At 51.9% G+C, this 18,715-nt stretch overlaps 4 protein-coding genes across 4 annotated transcripts; 2 read left to right on the forward strand and 2 right to left on the reverse strand.

The window, feature by feature from the left end:
• Nucleotides 1-23: 23 nt before the first annotated feature.
• Nucleotides 24-4,530, reverse strand: LOC126329590 (TELO2-interacting protein 1 homolog). Its single transcript, XM_049996183.1, has one exon. It carries the CDS (start codon nt 3,820-3,822, stop codon nt 1,411-1,413), a length of 2,412 nt encoding a protein of 803 aa, XP_049852140.1. The 5' UTR covers nt 3,823-4,530; the 3' UTR covers nt 24-1,410.
• A 1,572-nt stretch (nt 4,531-6,102) lies between these two features.
• On the forward strand, nt 6,103-12,001 carry LOC126329591 (uncharacterized). The gene is made up of 5 exons (XM_049996184.1): nt 6,103-8,626; nt 8,749-8,826; nt 8,901-11,300; nt 11,376-11,524; nt 11,579-12,001. Exons 1-3 carry the CDS (start codon nt 8,501-8,503, stop codon nt 10,863-10,865), a joined length of 2,169 nt encoding a protein of 722 aa, XP_049852141.1. The 5' UTR covers nt 6,103-8,500; the 3' UTR covers nt 10,866-11,300; nt 11,376-11,524; nt 11,579-12,001.
• LOC126329592 (uncharacterized) lies at nt 7,399-8,334 on the forward strand. The gene has a single exon (XM_049996185.1). It carries the CDS (start codon nt 7,399-7,401, stop codon nt 8,332-8,334), a length of 936 nt encoding a protein of 311 aa, XP_049852142.1.
• Nucleotides 12,002-13,375: 1,374 nt separating the features above from the next.
• Nucleotides 13,376-17,874, reverse strand: LOC126329579 (uncharacterized). The gene is made up of 4 exons (XM_049996168.1): nt 17,679-17,874; nt 17,340-17,603; nt 17,195-17,219; nt 13,376-17,096 (listed from the first exon to the last, which is right to left on the reverse strand). Exons 2-4 carry the CDS (start codon nt 17,553-17,555, stop codon nt 13,483-13,485), a joined length of 3,855 nt encoding a protein of 1,284 aa, XP_049852125.1. The 5' UTR covers nt 17,556-17,603; nt 17,679-17,874; the 3' UTR covers nt 13,376-13,482.
• Between the last annotated feature and the right edge of the window lie 841 nt (nt 17,875-18,715).

Here is an 18,715-nt window from a genome sequence, read left to right on the forward strand (position 1 = left end):
ACACACGCGAGACAGATTTCTAAAGTTGTATAGGACCGTTTGGCTAATTTGCACGTATAATTGGTCGGTTTGTCTGAATACAGTGGGCGGATCCTCTTTGCGGAATTAGCGTTTTAAATTTCGAGCCGGCCAGAATATTACTTGCATTTCTCTGGAATCACGCTAATCGGAGTTGTTGCTTAGACGTCGTGGACGGAAATCAGAGTGCAAATTCTTAGACAGAGATGGTTGCATAGTGCCGAATTTGGACACACGCGAGACAGATCAGTGACTTTATCTAGGACCGAGGCAGCGTTTTTAGCAAACTGAGAGTAGAAGAGATGGATGGATTCTTGCTTCTTTTTAAACTTGTTCGGGATCAAGGTCATTCTGGATGAATAGTGGGAAGGTTAGGCATAGCCTCTAGTTGCACCGGGGTTGGCTCGCTTACGATGAGTGCGAGCTCGCTGAGGAGGCACCAGACGTCCTCTGGATTCAGAACATAGAGCAAGTGGTATAGTTCGATTGCCTTTTCACGCAAAGCGTCCGGTTGGAGTTCAGCCAAGTAGAACCAGCAAGTGCTCGCTATATCTCTTAGCACAGATGCTGGCATTTTGACATGAGAAAGAGTGGTATGCAAGTAGTTCAAGATTGAGCATTGAATCTCATAGGACTGTGAACGTAGAAACGTGATTTCTTGACCTTTAGAGGTTGAGTATTGAGTCGTAGTATTGGCACTTTGCATTGCTCGGACACCGGTCTCAAGGAATATATTATATTGGTTGATTCTTTTCTTTAGGATTGGCCAAATATCGTCGATAAATCGTCTTGTGAGGAAGCCGCGAGCGCAAATACTCAAATTTTGCATAACCTGCAGAGTTTTGTTCATGATTCGATAGTCAGTGTCGGCCAACCTTATTTTCAGAGGCTCCCATATTAGGTGCAAAGTTGGTAGCATGATACGCTTGTGCTCCGCCAAGATGAAAAACGCCAGACCAATCGTATCCAAGACGAGAACACAAGTTTCGAGCGATTTGATGGAAGTCCAGTGCTGTAACTTTTCGACGATACTCTTGACAAAGTTGTACCCGGGCGTATCATCTAGATTTATTTCTTCTTCGTCGCTTTCGTGTTCTTCGATACTTTGATCCTCTCCCTCGTGTCCCGCTTGCTCTTTGTTCTTGTGGTGGTCCAAAAAGTACTCTTCTGGATTGATGGCATGCGCGTCTGGTTGGCTTAAAGACTTCGTCGCCTCTTCGATCCATTTGAGGTGGGCCTTTTTCTCGTTGATACGGGCTAGAATGAATCCACTCAAAGAGAGGGGTTTATGCCTCGAGCTTGGGCGGAAATTTATTTTTTTCTCGTAAACTGGTTTACCTATTCGCTCGCACCTTTGAATCCAATCGGCGATAGACACGCTCCTTTCAGGTATTAAATTGGGTTGCTGCATTTTTGGTTCTGTTCGACAGTGATTGACTGATCTAGCTCGAGAGCGACTCGATCGTCGATGCTGAAATCGGCTAGCCATTCAATTTGGACTTTGTACTTTTTGAACCATGACGAGTGTCTGCAAATAATAACCACGACCTGATGTAGGATACTCAAGAAAGCGACAGTGTATTTAGGATTTCGCTCGTCCAGGCATCTGAAGACCTCATCCAGTACGTCTCCTAATATCGGGATCACCAAATCGCCCGCGTATCTCAAGATCCCACGCAAGACCCTCAAGGTACTTTCATAGTCACGAAGATATTTGATGTGATAGACGAGAGAGTCGACCACGTAATCCATATTCTGTCTTACCAGTTCTAGCACGGACGAATATCCGATATAATAGGCGATTTGAAGCATGGTGTACCACGTAGACAGTGAAATTACGTCATTGATGTCTCCTAACTTGGACAGCATTGGATAGAGTACTCGCTTCAGCTCAAAGTTGAATTTTCCACCGAGAAGCATGCTGAGGTTTGCGATTCCCTCCAGCGCGAAGATGGAGCTGTACACATTCGAGATTGGCGACGGTTTTGCGTGAGTGCAGCAGTTCGAGGCGGTCGTTTCTTCTGGGTCTTCCTGCCACACCTCTGGAGAAAGATAGCAATCTAAGACAGTATCTAAAAGTTCTTGAAGCGCCGCTTTTTTTCTCGGGCTTATTCTGGATCTGAAGTCGCTCGAGGGGTCTTTGAATCCGGCCGCGCCCAGGATGGTTTCGTTTATGATGAAAAGAACGAGCGGGTGATGAATGTGGCTTTCTGTAGAAGCGGACAGCTTGGAGAAGAGTAGGTCGAATACCAAGTTCAAGTCCATCGAAAACCCGACCAACCTGAGTACGGACCTAATCAGTTGAAAAACTTGCTGGTGCCGGAAATGTACAAAGTTGTGCTGGTAGAATTGCTGATATCTTTGTCTGCAAGTTTCGAGCGACGGATCATACGAGTCGGGAAGTCCGACCCTGTCCTGATTGGATTCCAGAGCCAGGATGTTGGTTTTTCTCTGAGTCATGGAAACGTCGGAAGAGGTTAGTTCGAGCATTTCGAGGATGGCAGCAATCAGTTTTGGTAGGAAGTTGGGGTTGGATAAGGAGAGGTTCTCCTCAAAGATGCGCAAATATCCTGCTATTAACCCGAGAATTTGGATTTTTTTGTTGTCATTGCAGTCTCGCGTCAGTCTTGGAAGGCTCTTTACAAATGTGGTCAGGTTTTCGGTTAGGGTATCTTTGAGTTGGAGCCGACTTACTTGCGAGCTATAGGACGTCAGGAAGTGCTCTATTTCCCTATTGCAGTATGCAGCGACGTCTGGATATTCATCATTGGAAAATAGAATTAACACGTTGAACAGAAGCGGAATGGAGGTCGCCAGAGTTCCGAGACAACGACGAATAATTGAAGACGCGGATTTAGCAAGTTGAAGCCTTATTTTTGGACTTTGGAGAACGATTGACGTCATGGACGCATTTTTTGTGGCCTCATTCGAGGTCAGTCTCGTGATAGAGAAGATATTTGTGAAGACGATGTTGACATGATAGGACGTCTTTTTGAACCAGACCGCGTCTCTTCTGATTATTAGTTGGGTTTCGTTTGGCCCTTGAATATCAAGCGAAGATGATTCCGTTGCTCTGGGCCTGTCGTTTTGCGGAATTTGGATGTCATTTTTCGGGTCGGTGGTGAATTTTGAGGAGTATTGACATAGCATGGCCAGTATATTTTTTACGTTGTCCAACTCTGAAGCCAAGAGCGAAGGGTTAGATTTGTCGCTTAGAATGCACGTGCAGGTCTTTGAGATTAGCTTCAGGGCCTCACAGAGGACTTGTTGACCCTGCTTGAAGTCTCCTATGATGATTTTGGTCGCGATAGTGAAGATTCCTGGAATGAGGCTGGACGCCATTTCTAAGTACACACGCGAGACAGATAGGAGACGAATGGCTCGAAGTGCCTTTATCTGGATGTTTCTGTTCTTATCGTGGCCCGCCCACTGTAAGAATCGGTAGACGATGAACCCAAAAGATGGGAGTATGCTCTTGTCGCAAAAGACATTTTGGTGCGTTTTAGATGGTTGAGAAATTGCTGATGCTTGAAAAAGGGAAGGCGGCTTGTATGCTCGCCATGCGTGTATACACAAATCCAATATGCCAGCGCGCTCTTCTTCTGAGAGGATGCTTGACGTATTTTCTGGGTTCAACAGAGCGTTGTTTGAGCTCGGATTTAGGTGTGCGTAGTCTGTATTCAGTATTAGAAGTAGCGGTTGGTGTATACGAAGGAAAAGGTCATCATTGACGACGATGCTATTTTTCTCCAACGTGAGGTTCAGCGCGTCGAAAATAGCCTGTCTAAATTGATCATTTTCCATAAACGAGCGTAGGGATTTGTTTCTGTCCTCGATCTGTCTTACATTTTGGCAGCCCGTGAATCGGAGGAGGCTCAGCAGGGGTAATAGGACGTAATTCGCGACAGAGACAAGTTGATCGTTTGGTGCTTGGCGAATCGCGGTTCCGATGCCTTTGACGATTTCCACCAGATTTCTTCTATTTTCGATTATATTTTCTGGCTGAAGTAACGCAGTCCGCGTTTGCCTATAGTTAATGATTGTTTTCTGCGTTCGGCTAGAGAAAAAAAACGTACTTTATAGTCTAGCAGCTTGATACACAGTAGCTGGACTTTTTGAACGGCATCGGTCATGCGGGCGAGAGGAACGGGCTCGTATTTATGTTTTGGTCAGAAAGCACTATAACTGGTAATAACCTCCTGTTCGCGGGAAGTCTATTCAAAAATAATTTTTGGCATGGGAAAACGTGTATATGTCAACCACAAACGTGGTTTCTGATTTGCTTCTGTGCCGCCAGAACAGCTGAGAAAAGGTGCTGTACATAAGTATGGCCAGGTTTCTGCTACAGCTCGGCGCAGTGGCTGTTTTCAAGTGGACGGGGGGTGCTAAATCTTTCGACAGTCTTAGGCGAGAGAGTAAGAGACTGTGGACCTAATAGAGTACGTATTCCCAGAATGCCGAGTGGTTTTTTTTGATCGAAAATGTGTGCGTAGCATGTAGCACCGTGTTTTTATTGGATTTTTATTTGTCGTTGGGCGTTCGCTTCTATTATGTACAAATGGTTTCAAGTCAGAGTCTGCGCAGACAGAGGCGATCCTTTTTTTAATTTAGCCAATTCTCGGTCTTCTGTCCTTGATGGCGCGTGCTTTGAGAAGCCGCATCCGTCGCTCGTATCGGTGTCTCGGTCCGCGTTTGATCAGTTCGCTTCTCTCAGGGGCACGCTATCAGGTACACAAAATTACATACGTCGCGAAGCATTTTGGTACACATTGAAAAGCACACTTTTTGCTCGTTGTCTACTTTTTTTCTCTCACACACACTGGCGCGTCTTCAGGCTACGTAGTCCTTTCACTGCACTTCTCTGCTCACTATGCAGAGGAAGACTTGGGCGAGTCGGAAGGTTTCCCATGCGCGACTAGTGACCCTGGAGCCGAAGAAGTTCTGGCGCTTGCTGGCCCGGAGCTGTATGACTTGTCTGCGTCGTCGAATACCCGCGATGCGGCGCTCGACGCGGTCATCGCGGTGTCCGCCTGCTTTGCGTTCCTGCACGGGATTGGTCCGCGTCAATCTCGCTGTCGCGTCCGCTGTCTCGACCACCGCGTCATCGGCCTTCGGTCGGTGACTTTGGCCCCTTTTTGCGAGCTGTCTGAAGAGGAGTTTGAAAGCCTCAAGGAGGCGATACTGGAGCATTCGCCGGCAGTCATTCAGGGCAGTTTGATTTTCCTCCCCAGAAGGGCGCCTGTAGCGCTCGAGGGGGCGCGTCGGTCTTGCGAAGGTCTTTCGTTGCAGGCGGTTCAGAACTCGTGGAGAAACAAATGGTTGTTTGATGACAAGTACGCTGCGGCGTTTGTTCTCGACACTAGTGACTTGCTAAAAGGAGTCGTTACCAGACACACAGATGTGTACGTGCTGAAAAGTTTAGGCAAGAAAGGCGACGCGTTGGAGGCGGAAGAAGCGAACGGCCGATCGTGGATTGATTTTTTTTTCGGTTTCAAGTGGAGAGAGCAAACAACCGACGGTCATCAGGTCCCGGTGGTGTCGGATTTCCCCGGCGAATTGTCACCTGAGAAAAAGAGGCCGATTTTTGCCGTTCCTTTTAGGATTCCGCTGCAACAGCCAGAAAATTCAGATAGAACTTTGTCTGTCTTACCGTTGGCAAAGACTTGCCCTTGCTTGTTTGATGCGCGCGTGTTGCGCACTCCTCTATCGGGCTCGCTGGGGTCCGGCGAGTACCTCGAAGCCGAGGTTGGGATGGACCTGAGAGCCATGAGGAAATGCCAAATTACGAACGGGACTTGGGTGCTGATAAAGACGGAGCATACCTCCAATGCCTACCAGCAAATTGGCAGAATCCGTGCGATTGACGAGGGCGTCGACGGTATGCGGGTGGAGCACGAGAACGTCCTGTACGTCTCCCCTTCTATGGCATTTAACTTACGTCTGGGCGAACTCAAGAGGCCGGCGGTTACGATCTCACCGGTTCACACTCGAGTCGAAGCGGCGCTGAAGCATTCGCGACGCGGTATGGATGCAGACGGGGAGAGAGCGGATCCTTGGATCTCTCTTGCAAGGGAAGCACACATTTTGAAAATAGCGTCAGCAGAAAACGACCCAGCTTTTTATCGGAGATGTCTGCACGAATATTTTCGAACGCCTAGGATTATGCGAGAGGGAGATTTGTTCTGCATCGTGCTGAAGCGACCTAGGTACCTAGCGACAGCCGACGATGGCCTAGGCGAAGAAAGCGAGCTGGTTGAGGACGATCTCGGCTGGGCGGGTTCGAATCACCGCGGCCACCTTCCGCCGAGCGAAATCGAGCGCGATGAATACACGGAAAGTGACTCGCCTTCTTTGACGGTTTACCCAGAAGAGGATGAATTGGCGAGTCGAATTTGTTACTTTCGACTTGACAGGGCAACTCCGCTGTCATCCAAGACAGAGCCGTCTTTTTTCATAGTTTGCGACGCAACAACAGTATATCAAGACGGCACCGTCAATTCCAGAGTAGTTTCAGACCACGTTTTTTTCGTTCAGAGGGCCGATCCGTTTTTGAAATGGACAAATTCATCGATCGAGTTCAAATTTCCTCCGCCTGGTTTAGAGAAGCAGGCGTCATCCATCTCGTCCCTCCTTCGGCCCTGCGTCCACCCTCTCGCCACCGACATCGGCCTGCAGGTCAGCGTGCTTCTCTCAGGCCAGAGCGGGTGCGGAAAGACCTACTTGGTGAGGTCTCTGGCCGCGCATCTGGGCGTCCACTTGCTCGAAAGGTCCAGCAGCGACTTGGTAAAGAGGTCCAACGGTCGAATCGACGCGTCGCTTCACAGTGTTTTTTTAGACGCGATCAAGATGGCGCCTTGTATATTGTGCATAGACGGAATTGAGCTGTTTGAAAGGGCGCATTTGGGGGACGGCGATCACACTCGCTTCGAGCTGGCGGTTGCCAAGATGATTAAGGATGGTTTGGGGACGTTGATGCAGCACCAGAAGAAGTCTCGCTGGCCGGTGGTGCTCGTGGCGACGTCTGGAGACAGCGGTGAGTTATCGAAGACGCTGCGCGCCTGTTTTAGCTACGAAGTGACGGTTGGCATTCCAGATGAATCGGCGCGGTTGGACATTCTGAGATGCGCCACGGCGCAGTGTTGCGTGTATCACGACGTTTCTTTGGAGGAGGTGGCGAAGGAGACGTCATATTTCACGATGTCCGATTTGGTCGCGTTGGTTCAGCGCGCCGGAAGCGAGGCCGTCGAGCGCGTGGTGTCGTCGTGCAATCGTGGCGGATTGCTGGACTGTCTCGAGGAATTGACGCCGTCGATGGAAGAGGATCTTTGCTGCGTTGGGCTGGCCATTAGCCGAGTCGATTTCGAGAGGGCGTGCGAGCACATGAATGCGTGGAAGTCCAACTCTCTCGGCTTTGGGTTGTACAGGATTCCGAAGGTAAAATGGGAAGACATTGGGGGACTTCAAGAGGCCAAGAAAGAAATTTTGGACACGATTCAGTTGCCCGTTTTGCACCCTGAATTGTTTTCCGAGGGCGTACAACATCGTAGTGGTGTGTTGCTGTACGGTCCTCCGGGAACGGGCAAGACTTTGCTGGCGAAAGCGGTCGCTACGGAGTGTCGGCTCAATTTCATTTCGGTCAAGGGGCCCGAATTGCTGAGCATGTACATTGGGTTGTCCGAGAAGAACATTCGAGACATTTTTGAACGCGCTTCGAACGCCCAGCCGTGCGTGGTCTTTTTTGACGAGTTGGATAGCTTGGCGCCCAAGCGTGGGATTCACGGAGACAGTGGTGGCGTGACGGATCGGATTGTGTCTCAGCTGTTGGCGGAGCTGTCCGGGATTGGCCGGACGAGTCAGATTTTCGTAATTGGGGCGACGAACCGTCCGGACTTGATTGAGCCGTCACTTTTGGTTCCCGGGCGATTTGACAAGTTGATTTATTTAGGTGGGCATCAAACGGTGGATCAGCGACTCCACGTTCTTCGTGCACAGACAAAGAACTTTTGTTTAGGGAAAACGGTGGACTTGGTGGATTTGGCTGAAAAGTGCCCGAGTAATCTGACTGGTGCCGACATGTATGCGCTCTGCTCGAACGCGCTGTATTTGGCCATAGGGAGCCGAGTTAGAGAATACCGGGGCCTGAGTCCAGAAGACTTAGAGGGTCTGAAGGCGGATTCTTCGCTGTCGGTGAGGGTTGAGCAGCAGCATTTTATCTCGGCGCTTGAAAAGTTGGCGCCCAGCATGACTTTTTCGGAGTTGAAGCGCTACGATGCCATCAGAGAGCGGTTCGAGAGCCGGGTCCGGCCGGTGGACTGAGTTTTTTGGACAGTGGAACAGGGAGGGGTGGTGACGGGCGCGAGGGGGGGTATTGGGTTTATTTTATTGGCCGACTTTGTGTATTTGGACAAGATTTTTTTTGGTTTTTTAATATTCGGTTCACAGCGCCCGGCGAGCAGCGTGGGAGGAGTAGGAGAGAGCGTTGATGTCGTCATTTTTTATGACCATTGAGGACAGCGAGGAGGAACAGGTTCCGGACTCTGAGGTAGGTGGGTCGAGGGCGGAGACGGAGATAGAAGAAGACAATGATTCGATATCGTTTGAGTACGAGGTGCGTTTATTTTTTTCTTGGATTGAAGGGCGCGAGCGGTGCTCCGTGTTTTGATTGGTGGGACTGAGGGTTTTTTTTTTCCGTCGTTTTGGGCGAACGGACGGTGCACGCTGGTGGACAAGGCGGACGACTTGGAGTCTGCGCTGAAGCCGGCGCACGCCTGGGACTTTGGCCGCGCGCGAGAGGGTTTGCTGGAGCCGGTACGTCGCGACGCGCAGCGAGGGGGGAAATTGTGTGTGTTTTAACGCATATATTTATTTGACACGTTTGACAGGTGGGCGCGGCGAAGAGCGTGGACGAGATTGTGGCGAGTCGGGGGCGCGAGGCGGGGGGGTTGGAGTACGCGTCGGAAGAGGAGGAGGAAGAGAGCGAGGAGTCGGTTGCGGAGAGTGATGATGTGGATGAGACGAGGGAGGTGAGGGTTAGAGGGAGGAGGAAGAGCGGCGGGCTGAGAGAGTTTGTGGAGGAGGAGGAGGAGAGTGTTGGGTTTGAGTCGCTCGGGTTGTCTCGCCCGTTGATGAAGGCGCTCATTGAGTTGGGTTATCGCAGTCCTACGCCGGTTCAGAGGGATTGCATTCCGGCGGCGTTGAGGGGCAGGGACGTGTGCGTGAGTGCGGTGACGGGTTCTGGAAAGACGGCGGCGTTTATTTTGCCTATTTTGGAGAGGTTGTTGTACCGAGACCGCGGGGCGAAGGTGACGCGCGTTTTGGTGCTGACGCCGACTCGGGAGTTGGCGGCGCAGTGTCAGAGCATGGTGAATGGTTTGGCCAGGTACACAAATGGGATTACGTGCGCGTTGGTTACGGGTGGGATGGACAACAAGAAGCAGACGGTGGATTTGAGGTCTCGCCCGGACGTGGTCGTGGCGACGCCTGGCCGGATGCTGGACCACATTTTGAACACGTGCGCGTTCGGTTTGGAGGATTTGGAGATTTTGGTGTTGGACGAGGCGGACCGCTTGTTGGAGTTGGGTTTTGTGGCTCAGTTGGAAGAGATAGTGAAGGCTTGTCCCAAATCTCGCCAGACCATCCTTCTGTCTGCTACGATGACCGACAACGTGAAGAGGTTGGCCAGTCTGTCGTTACAGAATCCGGTTGAGCTCAAGTTGAACCCGTTGTACCAAGTGGCCGACAAGTTGACCCAGGAGTTCATTCGCGTGAGGTCCGGTTCTCCGTACCAGAAGAGCGCTTTTTTGCTTTGCTTGTGTACGAGGACGTTCAAGAGTCGCGTGTTGATTTTTTGCACGCACAAGCGGACGGCTCACGATTTGAAAATTTTGTTCGCGCTGGTTCGCTTGAGCGCCGCTGAGCTTCACGGCGATCTGACTCAGGAGCAGCGATTCGATGCGTTGGAGAGTTTTCGAGACCAGAAGGTGGACTTCTTGATCGCTTCGGACGTGGCTGCTCGCGGTTTAGACATTCTTGGCATAGAAACCGTGATCAACTACGAGTTGCCCATCAATTTAACTGGCTACGTTCACCGCGTCGGGCGAACGGCGAGGGCCGGCCGTTCGGGCCGCGCTGTCAGCTTAGTAACGGAGTCGGACCGTAATTTGTTCAAGCAGATCGTCAAGCACTCCGGCACGGCCGTGAAACAACGCATCATTTCACCGGAACTATTGAGCAAATGGCAAAAGAAAATCGAAGAACTTCAGTCCGAAACCGACGAAATCCGGTCTCAGGAGAAAGCAGACCGCCTCCTGCAAGCCGCGGAGATGGAGGCGACTCGAGCGAGCAACATCATCTCCCACCAAAAAGACATTCTCAGCCGCCCGGCCAGAACGTGGATCATGAGCAATCGCGAAAAGGCGTCTCTCCAAAAGCGAAGCAAAGCCGCCGCCCTCCGCTCTTCCGGCCTCGACGACTGCAGCGCACCCAGTCATCGCCAGAAACGCGTCAGAGAGGAAGCGCAGGACGGAGAGGACGACCCCGCTCGGCCCTCTCACCACGGGCGAGCGAGCAGACCGAAGAAGCGCAAACTCAGCCAGGAAGACGCTCGCGAGCTAAAAATTCAGCGAATTCTCAAGAAAAAAAACAAAAAATTCAACATGAAAAAAAAAGATGCGCCGGCAGGCTCGAGGGCCGGTGGCGCCAAGTCTAGACGCAAGGCCCCATCCGCGAGCTCCCCCCCGCCTAGTTCCAAAGGCTCCAAATTCGGAGGGCGCGTCTTTCAGCGCCGAAGTGGGAAATCTCAGAAACCCCCGTCTAAGAGCAAAGCGCGCTACAAAAAACGAAGTTAGGAAAATCACTCTCTCGAGCCGCGCGCGCGCCCCCCTCAAAAAAAAAAAAAAAAGTCCAGCGACCAGGTGCCGCTCTATTTTTTGGCGTCAGATTGTGTATGCAAATGCTGATTTATGCGACCGTAAAATTTTTTTTGCATATTATTGTAAAGGTGTCTTTCTCTCGTTTCACGCAAACTGTGTTTGGCACAAAAAAAAGGCCATTTAATTGTCGATCTCGCCTCTATCCAGCCCACCACATTAGTAGCCATGCTGCACGCGCACCCGTTCGACAGAAACCAGGCCAAAATCAACGTTGCCTGGATGGACGACTGGGTTCCTAGAGTTATTTACGTGTTTGCCATATTTGGGCTAAAATACCTGATCGACATATTCAGTTTTGGCATGATTACTGATGGCTTGGCGTGGTCAATCGTACATACGATTCATGCAATGGTACGGTTTGGGAGCGAAAAGGGAGGCAAGAATTTTCGTGAGGTGTTACCATTTGTCATTAACTCTCTGTCTCAGACTTCCTTCTATATTCTGCATTGGGCGAAGGGTTCTGCATTTTATTCGGACTCCAGAGAGGTGCTCAAACTCACTCTATGGGAGCAAATCAATGGCGAAAGAGTCTTCACTCCTGCGAGAAAATTTTTAATCATCGTTGTCATTTTATTGTATGCATTCTTTTTGTTCAGACCAGGTCCCTTCGAAGCGCTAACCGGCCTCAGATTTATTAAAACCTGGCACATGAACGACTATAAGATGGACCTCGTCAACACGGTGAATTGGATTTTGTTCCTGCTGCTTTTCATCGCCAAATTACCAAGCGTTCACAGGGTTAGATTTTTTGGTATCAACAACGCATGAAGTTTGGGCCTTCGCGCTCGACGAAAACTTCAGAAACGCCTGTCCTGCAGAGATAGTGTGTTTCGTGTTTATTTGTTTTCTGTCTCGCTAAAAATCAGAGTCAGAAAAAAAAAGAACAGTTGTGTTTTAATCTGGATGACGGACGACTTGTACGCGCAGGTGATATGCATGTTCAGCCCCGCCGACCGAGAGAAGGAGATAACAGTGATTCTACAGAAGATCTGTCGGCTAGGCGACTAGTGGTCGTAGCTGCGGCTCAGTAAAATAAATAGTTGCTTAGACTGTGCGCCAAATATTTTGTAAACAATAGGGGAAAATGTTTGTTGATTCACGACGACAGATATTGCAAAAGTGCGCCTACCTCGACGAAGGCCTAGGGGTCCTCTGGTGACGACTCTGCACTCGTTTCCGTGACACAAGCTCGCTTTTGTGTGAATGTTGACGTCCAAAAGCGCGTCATAGGCGGACTATTTGCGCGCGAACAGCTGCTCATCAAAATGGTGTTATTCAGAAGAGACCTATCATTATACCGTGGTTGGTTCCGACAGAGAACTGCTTGCTTTCAACTTGGATGTTCAAAGAATTTCTTCATGGTCTTTTCAGATTTTTCCATCGGCTTGAGACCAAATCCGGCAAATTGAGACTCTAAGCCCTCCAATTCGAGAAGTTGTTCCGTTTTGGTCTTCAGAATTTCTGTGCATACTTCTATATTTCGTTCTATTTGATCCATGTCGGCCTTTATCCAATTGATGGACGTTTCGACGGGAACTTTGATGAAGAAATCTCCTAAAAGAAATAGAACTTTGTTGTGACTAGATGGCGTTGCGGGAGTTTTGCCAGTGCTGGGCGCAGATATCTTTTTCAGCTCTCGCATGGATTCTCGGAGTGCTTGCCGTTTTTTGTCATACTCAATGGACTGCGAAGGGTCAGAGGTTGGTTCGTTTTCTCAACTGAGGGGTGTACGACAATACATACCCGTTGGCGTTCTATTAGGACGTTCTCGGCCAGCCGGTCCATTTTTTTGAACACTTCGACGACTTCTTGGTTCATTGCTCAAGAGGGAAAAAAGTGAAAAAGTTGAGAATGGATAGAAGTAAGATAGTATCAAAAAAAAAAAAAAAATTAGGTAGAGAAGAGAGACTTGATCTAAGTGCACGCCATCGATTCGCTCGTGGGGCATGCGTGTTACAGAGAGTGCCGCGTAAATTGAAGATGTGGTTGCGAGAACTCGCGCACCTTCGCATAAGGGTCGCATACACACACATATTTTATACCTCGCGAAACTTTACGTGGCATCATGAAAAAAAAAAAAAATCTAGACGTGGATCAGTTGTCCTGCGCAATTCCGGCCCTTCGAAGGAGCATTCCGATCGGGACTCGGCAACTGGCTGTGGATTCGCATACTTCTAGGCTCCCTCGGCAGGAGAGGGTGCATTGCAAGGCCGCGCGCTACGGGCGAGGGATGGGGGGAGATTGCCCCTTTTCTCTGTACAACACGAAAAAAAAAAAAAATGCAAAGCGAACGCGAGCAGGAGGCGCTTCGTGCCCGCTTCGCCAGAGCACACATCGCGTCCCGTAGAGAGCGAAACGACCAATTGGAGGCCTAGACCGATCGAGCACAGAGCGGCGCCCTGGATGAGCTGTGGCAGTTACCAGAATTAGCAGTTAAAATTTTTTTTTTTTAGTATGTACAAGGAAATGCTACAAAAAATATAAGCCATTTGTGCCTTCTGAGCGCCGTCGAGGGGGGAGAAACAAGAGAAGACTACAGACGTGATACGCTATCCGACTTTTTCGAGAAGGGGGGCGGCTTGCGAATAAAAACGCCGCCGGGCTGACATCTACTTGCATCGAGAGAATAGCTTTGTGCGTGGTCCTCGCCATTTTCCAAGTTGACAGGTGTTACGATTGTCGTCTTCTTGACTTTCTCTCGAGAGAGTGGTTCGTGGACAGAGGAACGCGTGTCTGATTTTTTGAAATAAGGACTTGTACCCAAAACAACGTTGGGTTTGAGCTCAGGATACTCGTTCAAAAATTTGGCGATTTGGTAAGCGAACCTCGTCCCGTATTTTTCTGCTCTGGTGTTGCCGACGCCGTCGACCTTGGCGACTTCTTCCTGCGTGCGAGGGAGTGCGTTGGCCAAATTCACGATCAAGTGCTGGGGATAGAGGACTTCGATTCTGGTTTTGTGAACGTTTCCGTGCCGCTCTTCCTCTTCGATTTCGGCGCGCGTCTGCATCAGGCGAGCCAGCAGCTTGCTTCGAATGTCTTGTTGGTTTGGGTCTTCACTCTTTCTCGCAGGGGCGTGGCAAGGATCGGGGAGGGCGAGCATCAAGACGTCGTCTTCTGATTCTTCTAGGGCTTTGTCGGAGCTTGGTTTTCTGGGGCTAGAGCGCGGTTGGTTTCCGCCGCCGCGAATCTGCAAAGTTCGAGTCGAGGCGCTCGGCTGGACATTCTTTTTGACCGATCGGCTGGCGGAGGGGCTCTTCTTCTTCTTCGTGGCGTCTGCGGACGCTAGCGTGGACGTGCCGATCCTCATCGTGAACTGCATGGGACACCCGGCGCGAACGAAGTCGTCCACGCTGGAACGAGTTCCGAGCGTGAGGTAGGCGGCGTTGCCGTACGCCGTGTTTTGGTAGAGCTCGTTCAGCTTCCCGTCGATCACCAAGCGACTAATCACTCTCTCGACGATGTGCTTCGGCCTCTTTGGAGATGGCAACGAGACCGAGATGCCCTCCTCCAACACTCCTTTCCCTTCGATGACCTTCACCAAGACCGCCTTGGTTAGCCTCCTAGGCACCTTTCTGACGACTTCCAGTACTGCCCTGGCCACGTCAGACACGTCGACTACCTCCCTCCCTGCGGGGTTCAGGCAGTTGTCGCAGTTTCCGCAGTTTCCCTCAGCAGCGTTCACCTGGCCGAAATACTGCAGCAGCATCCCCCTCCTGCAATCGCTCTGGTTCTGGATGTAGGCGACCATCTCGTGCAGCTTGTCCTTGTTGTTCTTGATGATCAGGTACGGGTGGTGTTCCCCTTCCTCGGACTGGTCCTTCAGTATCATCCTCTCCATCAGCACTCGGTCCGCCTCGCGGTAGAACAGCAAACACTCCGCCTGGCCGCCGTCGCGACCCGCTCGGCCCACTTCTTGGTAGTACCCCTCCAGGCTCTTGGGGAGGCTGTGGTGAATCACCCACCTCACGTCGGGCTTGTTGATCCCCATGCCGAACGCGATCGTGGCGCAGATGAATTGGAGCTTTCCGTCCATCCAATCTCTCTGAATCGACGACCGAACCTTCAAGTCCAGCGAGGCGTAATAGTGGTCGCACCTCATCCCCAGCACCTTCAGCTTCTCCGACAATTCGTCGCAGTTGCGCTTGGAAAAGCAGTATATAATGCCGGACTCGTCCGGGTGCTGCGTCGTGATGAACGTGTAAATCTCGTCCAGCGTCCTGTCGGTCTTCTTTCTCACCTCGAAGTACAAGTTCGGACGGTCGAACGAAGAAGTGAAGCACACCACGTTTTCCGGGTTCTCGCTCAGCCCCAACATGTTCAGTATGTCCGTTTTGATGTTCGGGGTCGCCGTAGCCGTCATCGCCAGGATCGGCACGTTCGGGTACATCCTCTTCAATATGGCCAGTTGCTTGTACCGAGGGCGAAACGCGTGGCCCCACTGGCTCACGCAGTGACACTCGTCGATCACGAACATCGTCAGCAGGCGACAGGCGTACAGCTGGTCCATGATCAGCTGAAGTCGCTTGTTCAGCGTCAGCTTCTCCGGCGTCACGAACAAAATCTTAATTTTCGGGTCGGACGACCCCAACGCCTTGTACGTCTGAGCGGACCCCTGGTCCGACTGAGACTTGCCCAAGAACGCCACGGGCACCTCCAGGCCCTCCAATATCATCACCTGGTCCTCGATCAACGATATCAGCGGCTCGACGACGACCGTCACGCCGGGTAACACCAACGCGGGTACTTGGTAACAGAGCGACTTGCCGCCTCCCGTGGGCATCGTCACCAACACGTCCTTCTTTGACATGACCGCGTTGATAATCTCGAGCTGGTTGGTTCTCCACTTATGGTGGCCGAAGACCTCCTTGATCTTGGAAACGACCTGGCGAGACCACGGGTACCCCTCGGAATGCCACCTGGACTTGAGCGACGTGATCGGGTCGTACTGCTCTATTTCGAAGCCGCGCACAGGCGGAATCTTGATGAATTCCGTCTGACTGCCTCTCGGCACCGAGACAAACGAGCTCTTTGCTTCGCCGCGGCGCGCGACAGAACTTTCGTCTGCCGCGCCGACCTCTTCTCCTCCCTCGCTCAGCGCCATCCCGATGCCCTCCTCCCACTCCAAGTCCTCGTAGCCCTGGTCTTGAATCAGCGAAAAGCTCTCGTCCGAAATATAGTGAATCGGCAGCGCCGGCGCCATTGTCTCGGCCGGCCCGTTGTTCAAGACGCTGACTCCTTGTCTCCCCGCTCTGATCTCCCCCGACAGCACCTCCACGTCTCTCTGTCGGCCAGAATTCGCCGCGAAGTTCCTGCTCCTCGCGAGACTCGCTCCACTCTCTTCTTCGCACTTGCGCCTCTCGATCTCGCACCTAACCCGGTCGATCTCCTCCTGCAACTCGACCACTCTGCTCTCCAGCTGCGCCGACTTGCCCCGATCCACCACCTTCCACTTCTCCTGCTCCACGTTGAGCTTCTCGAGGGAGTAGCTCGCATGGAGATCCAGCAACTCGCTCAGGGACTTGAGCTCCAAAGGAACGTGACCCGCGGCCGATTTTCTAAAATCTCGCTCAATTTTCTCTATCTCTTCGAACGGAATGTCCTCTTCCATCCTGTGAGACTCCGAAGACTCTTCGCCGCCGCCCAGCTCTTCCTCCACGTCCATCCTCGTATCCTCTGTCGCCATGTCGTGCGTCTGCCCGACTCTGGGCAAGCAATACCTCTTCACTTGCGCCTCGTCCGATTCTCTGGTTCTCTTCTTCAAGTCGTTCCCGTAGACCGCGACGCATTCCTCCGAGTCTACGAGCTCCGCCAAGTCTTCGTAGTGCGCGGCCGCGCCCTTCTCCTTCGACTCCGCGAACCCTTCGGCGCCGGGCGCGACGAACTCCAGATCGCCGAGATTCACCAGCTCGTCTATCTCCTCGAGAGAGCCGGCGAAAATGACGTCGTCGTCCCGGTTCGCCAGCGCCGTCCGCTCGCCGCGTTCCGAGTTCGCTTCGCGAGCCATTTTCTTCTCTCCGCGAGGCGCCGCTCCGGTCGCTCGGAGGGCGTTGGAGCTCGCGTCGGCGGCCGTTTTCCCCGGCGCTCCGTTTCCGCCGCCCTCGGTGGCGAGGGGGCTCGACTTGTCTCGGCTTGGCGCGTCTTTGCAGGCTTGCGCGAGAAGAGAGTGAGCGAAACGTGTTATTCAGGGTTGCCGAAAGGAAGGCGGTGCAAGTGTGCCGCGCAGACAATGCGCGTCGTGGCCGTACCCCGTTCTGAAGCGCCCAGTGCGTTCTTGAGCCGCGAAGCGAGAGAGAACAGAAAACCTAGGTCAGGCGCCTCCTCTTCTTCCCTTCCCCTGGCTCCGCGATGCCGAGAGGAGAGGGCGAAAAAAAAAAAAAAAAAAAAGCGTACCATGAAAAATTTTGTAGGGTCTTTGTCCTTCGAGCGCTGGACGTATTCTCGGCAGATGGAGACGACCGCGTCTCCGGTTTCCAGGTGTTTCGACCATAGCGGGAGACAGGAGGCCTGGAGTGTCCGGACATTGGGTGCCTTGGAGGTGGTTTTTCTCAGCAGGGCCAAGTGCTCATTCAGGTTGTTATTAATTACATGGCCTTTTCCTTTGGACATGTCTCGAAAGCCTCTCGTGTTTTTCGCCGCGTTTTTCGAGCCTGAAATCTACATTGTAGAGGCCGTTAGAGCCAAATAAGTTTTGAGGCACGTCGACAAATGAAATATAAAAAAAACACACACAATTTATCTGTTCTGGCCCTGCGCAGCAGTGTTAGTATGTCGTCGTTCTCTGGCAAGGACAACGTGGAGCTCTGGCTCCACACGAAGCTCGACGCCCCTTGGCAGGGCGAGAGGATCGTCCATGCCGTGAATGCGGACGTTTTGAACTTCATCCTGAGTTACTGGCCGCTGATAGGTTCCGACACGACACTCAAATTGAGAATTCTGACCATGTTTTTGTCGCTGAGAAAAAACCAGCTGAGGGACCTGCAAAGCCAGCTCCAAAAAATTTTGAGTTTAGCCAGAGAAGACTCGGACGAATGGCTGCCTATGATCAGCTCGCTGATTTCGACCATGCTCCTGCCTGAGGGGGCTCGAGCCAACTACGATGCGCTCATGGAGAATGACACGTCGGCCGAGGTCATCAAAAGCGTTTTATCGATGTGTATGTTTTTTTTTTTTTTTTTTTTTTTTTTTTGCAATGGTTGTGGAGAACAGGGCGAGATCTGGCGGCTGCACACGGACTTACGCGACTCCTTTTTCGCAGTGACGCAGGCCAAGAGTTTCGAGTACTACCCGTTGGACGCCCCCTATTTGGAGAGTAGTCGTTCCGTCGAGCCGGGGCCCAATCCGCACTTCACTTTGAAGAAGACGACTCCCCGATGGAAGGAGATACGAGAGAGGACCTGCGCGTCGGCCAAGGCGAAGGCCGTTCCCAGGCCTCAGTCCGACGGCGGCGCGTGGTCGAGCGGCGCCGCACACGCGGCGGCTCACTCCAAGAACGGCGGTGCGAGGAATCCCCTGACGAGTTTGCCCTTTCCCAGTCGAGACCGATTCGGAGGGAGCAAGGGGATGTTGCCCAAGCCCTCCTTCTCCTTCGCGGACGCGGATGGCCGCCGGCGCGAGCCGTCCGCGCCCAAGTCGACTGTGGTGATCGTCGATCTCGAGGACCTCAATCGGCTTCAGGAAGAGCAGAGAAAGCAGGAGCGACTGCTCAAGGACAAAGAAAATGAGGAGAAAAACGCCAAAAGAGCGGTGGCCAAGAAAAGAAAAAAGGT

The sequence above is a fragment of the Schistocerca gregaria genome, unplaced genomic scaffold (assembly GCF_023897955.1).
Source record: "Schistocerca gregaria isolate iqSchGreg1 unplaced genomic scaffold, iqSchGreg1.2 ptg001195l, whole genome shotgun sequence".
Classification (NCBI taxonomy): Eukaryota; Metazoa; Arthropoda; class Insecta; order Orthoptera; family Acrididae; genus Schistocerca; species Schistocerca gregaria.

Excerpts from the sequence above, each read along its gene's own strand:
- LOC126329590 (XM_049996183.1), bottom strand. The coding sequence starts at position 3,822 with ATGGAAAATGATCAATTTAGACAGGCTATTTTCGACGCGCTGAACCTC.
- LOC126329592 (XM_049996185.1), top strand. The coding sequence starts at position 7,399 with ATGAATGCGTGGAAGTCCAACTCTCTCGGCTTTGGGTTGTACAGGATT.
- LOC126329591 (XM_049996184.1), top strand. The coding sequence starts at position 8,501 with ATGTCGTCATTTTTTATGACCATTGAGGACAGCGAGGAGGAACAGGTT. Across the intron at positions 8,627-8,748 it reads CGATATCGTTTGAGTACGAG|GCGGACGACTTGGAGTCTGC; the intron begins GTGCGTTTATTT and ends CTGGTGGACAAG. Across the intron at positions 8,827-8,900 it reads GAGAGGGTTTGCTGGAGCCG|GTGGGCGCGGCGAAGAGCGT; the intron begins GTACGTCGCGAC and ends CACGTTTGACAG.
- LOC126329579 (XM_049996168.1), bottom strand. The coding sequence starts at position 17,555 with ATGTCCAAAGGAAAAGGCCATGTAATTAATAACAACCTGAATGAGCAC. Across the intron at positions 17,220-17,339 it reads ACCCTACAAAATTTTTCATG|AACGCACTGGGCGCTTCAGA; the intron begins GTACGCTTTTTT and ends TCGCGGCTCAAG. Across the intron at positions 17,097-17,194 it reads ACTGGGCGCTTCAGAACGGG|CCTGCAAAGACGCGCCAAGC; the intron begins GTACGGCCACGA and ends TTCTCGCGCAAG.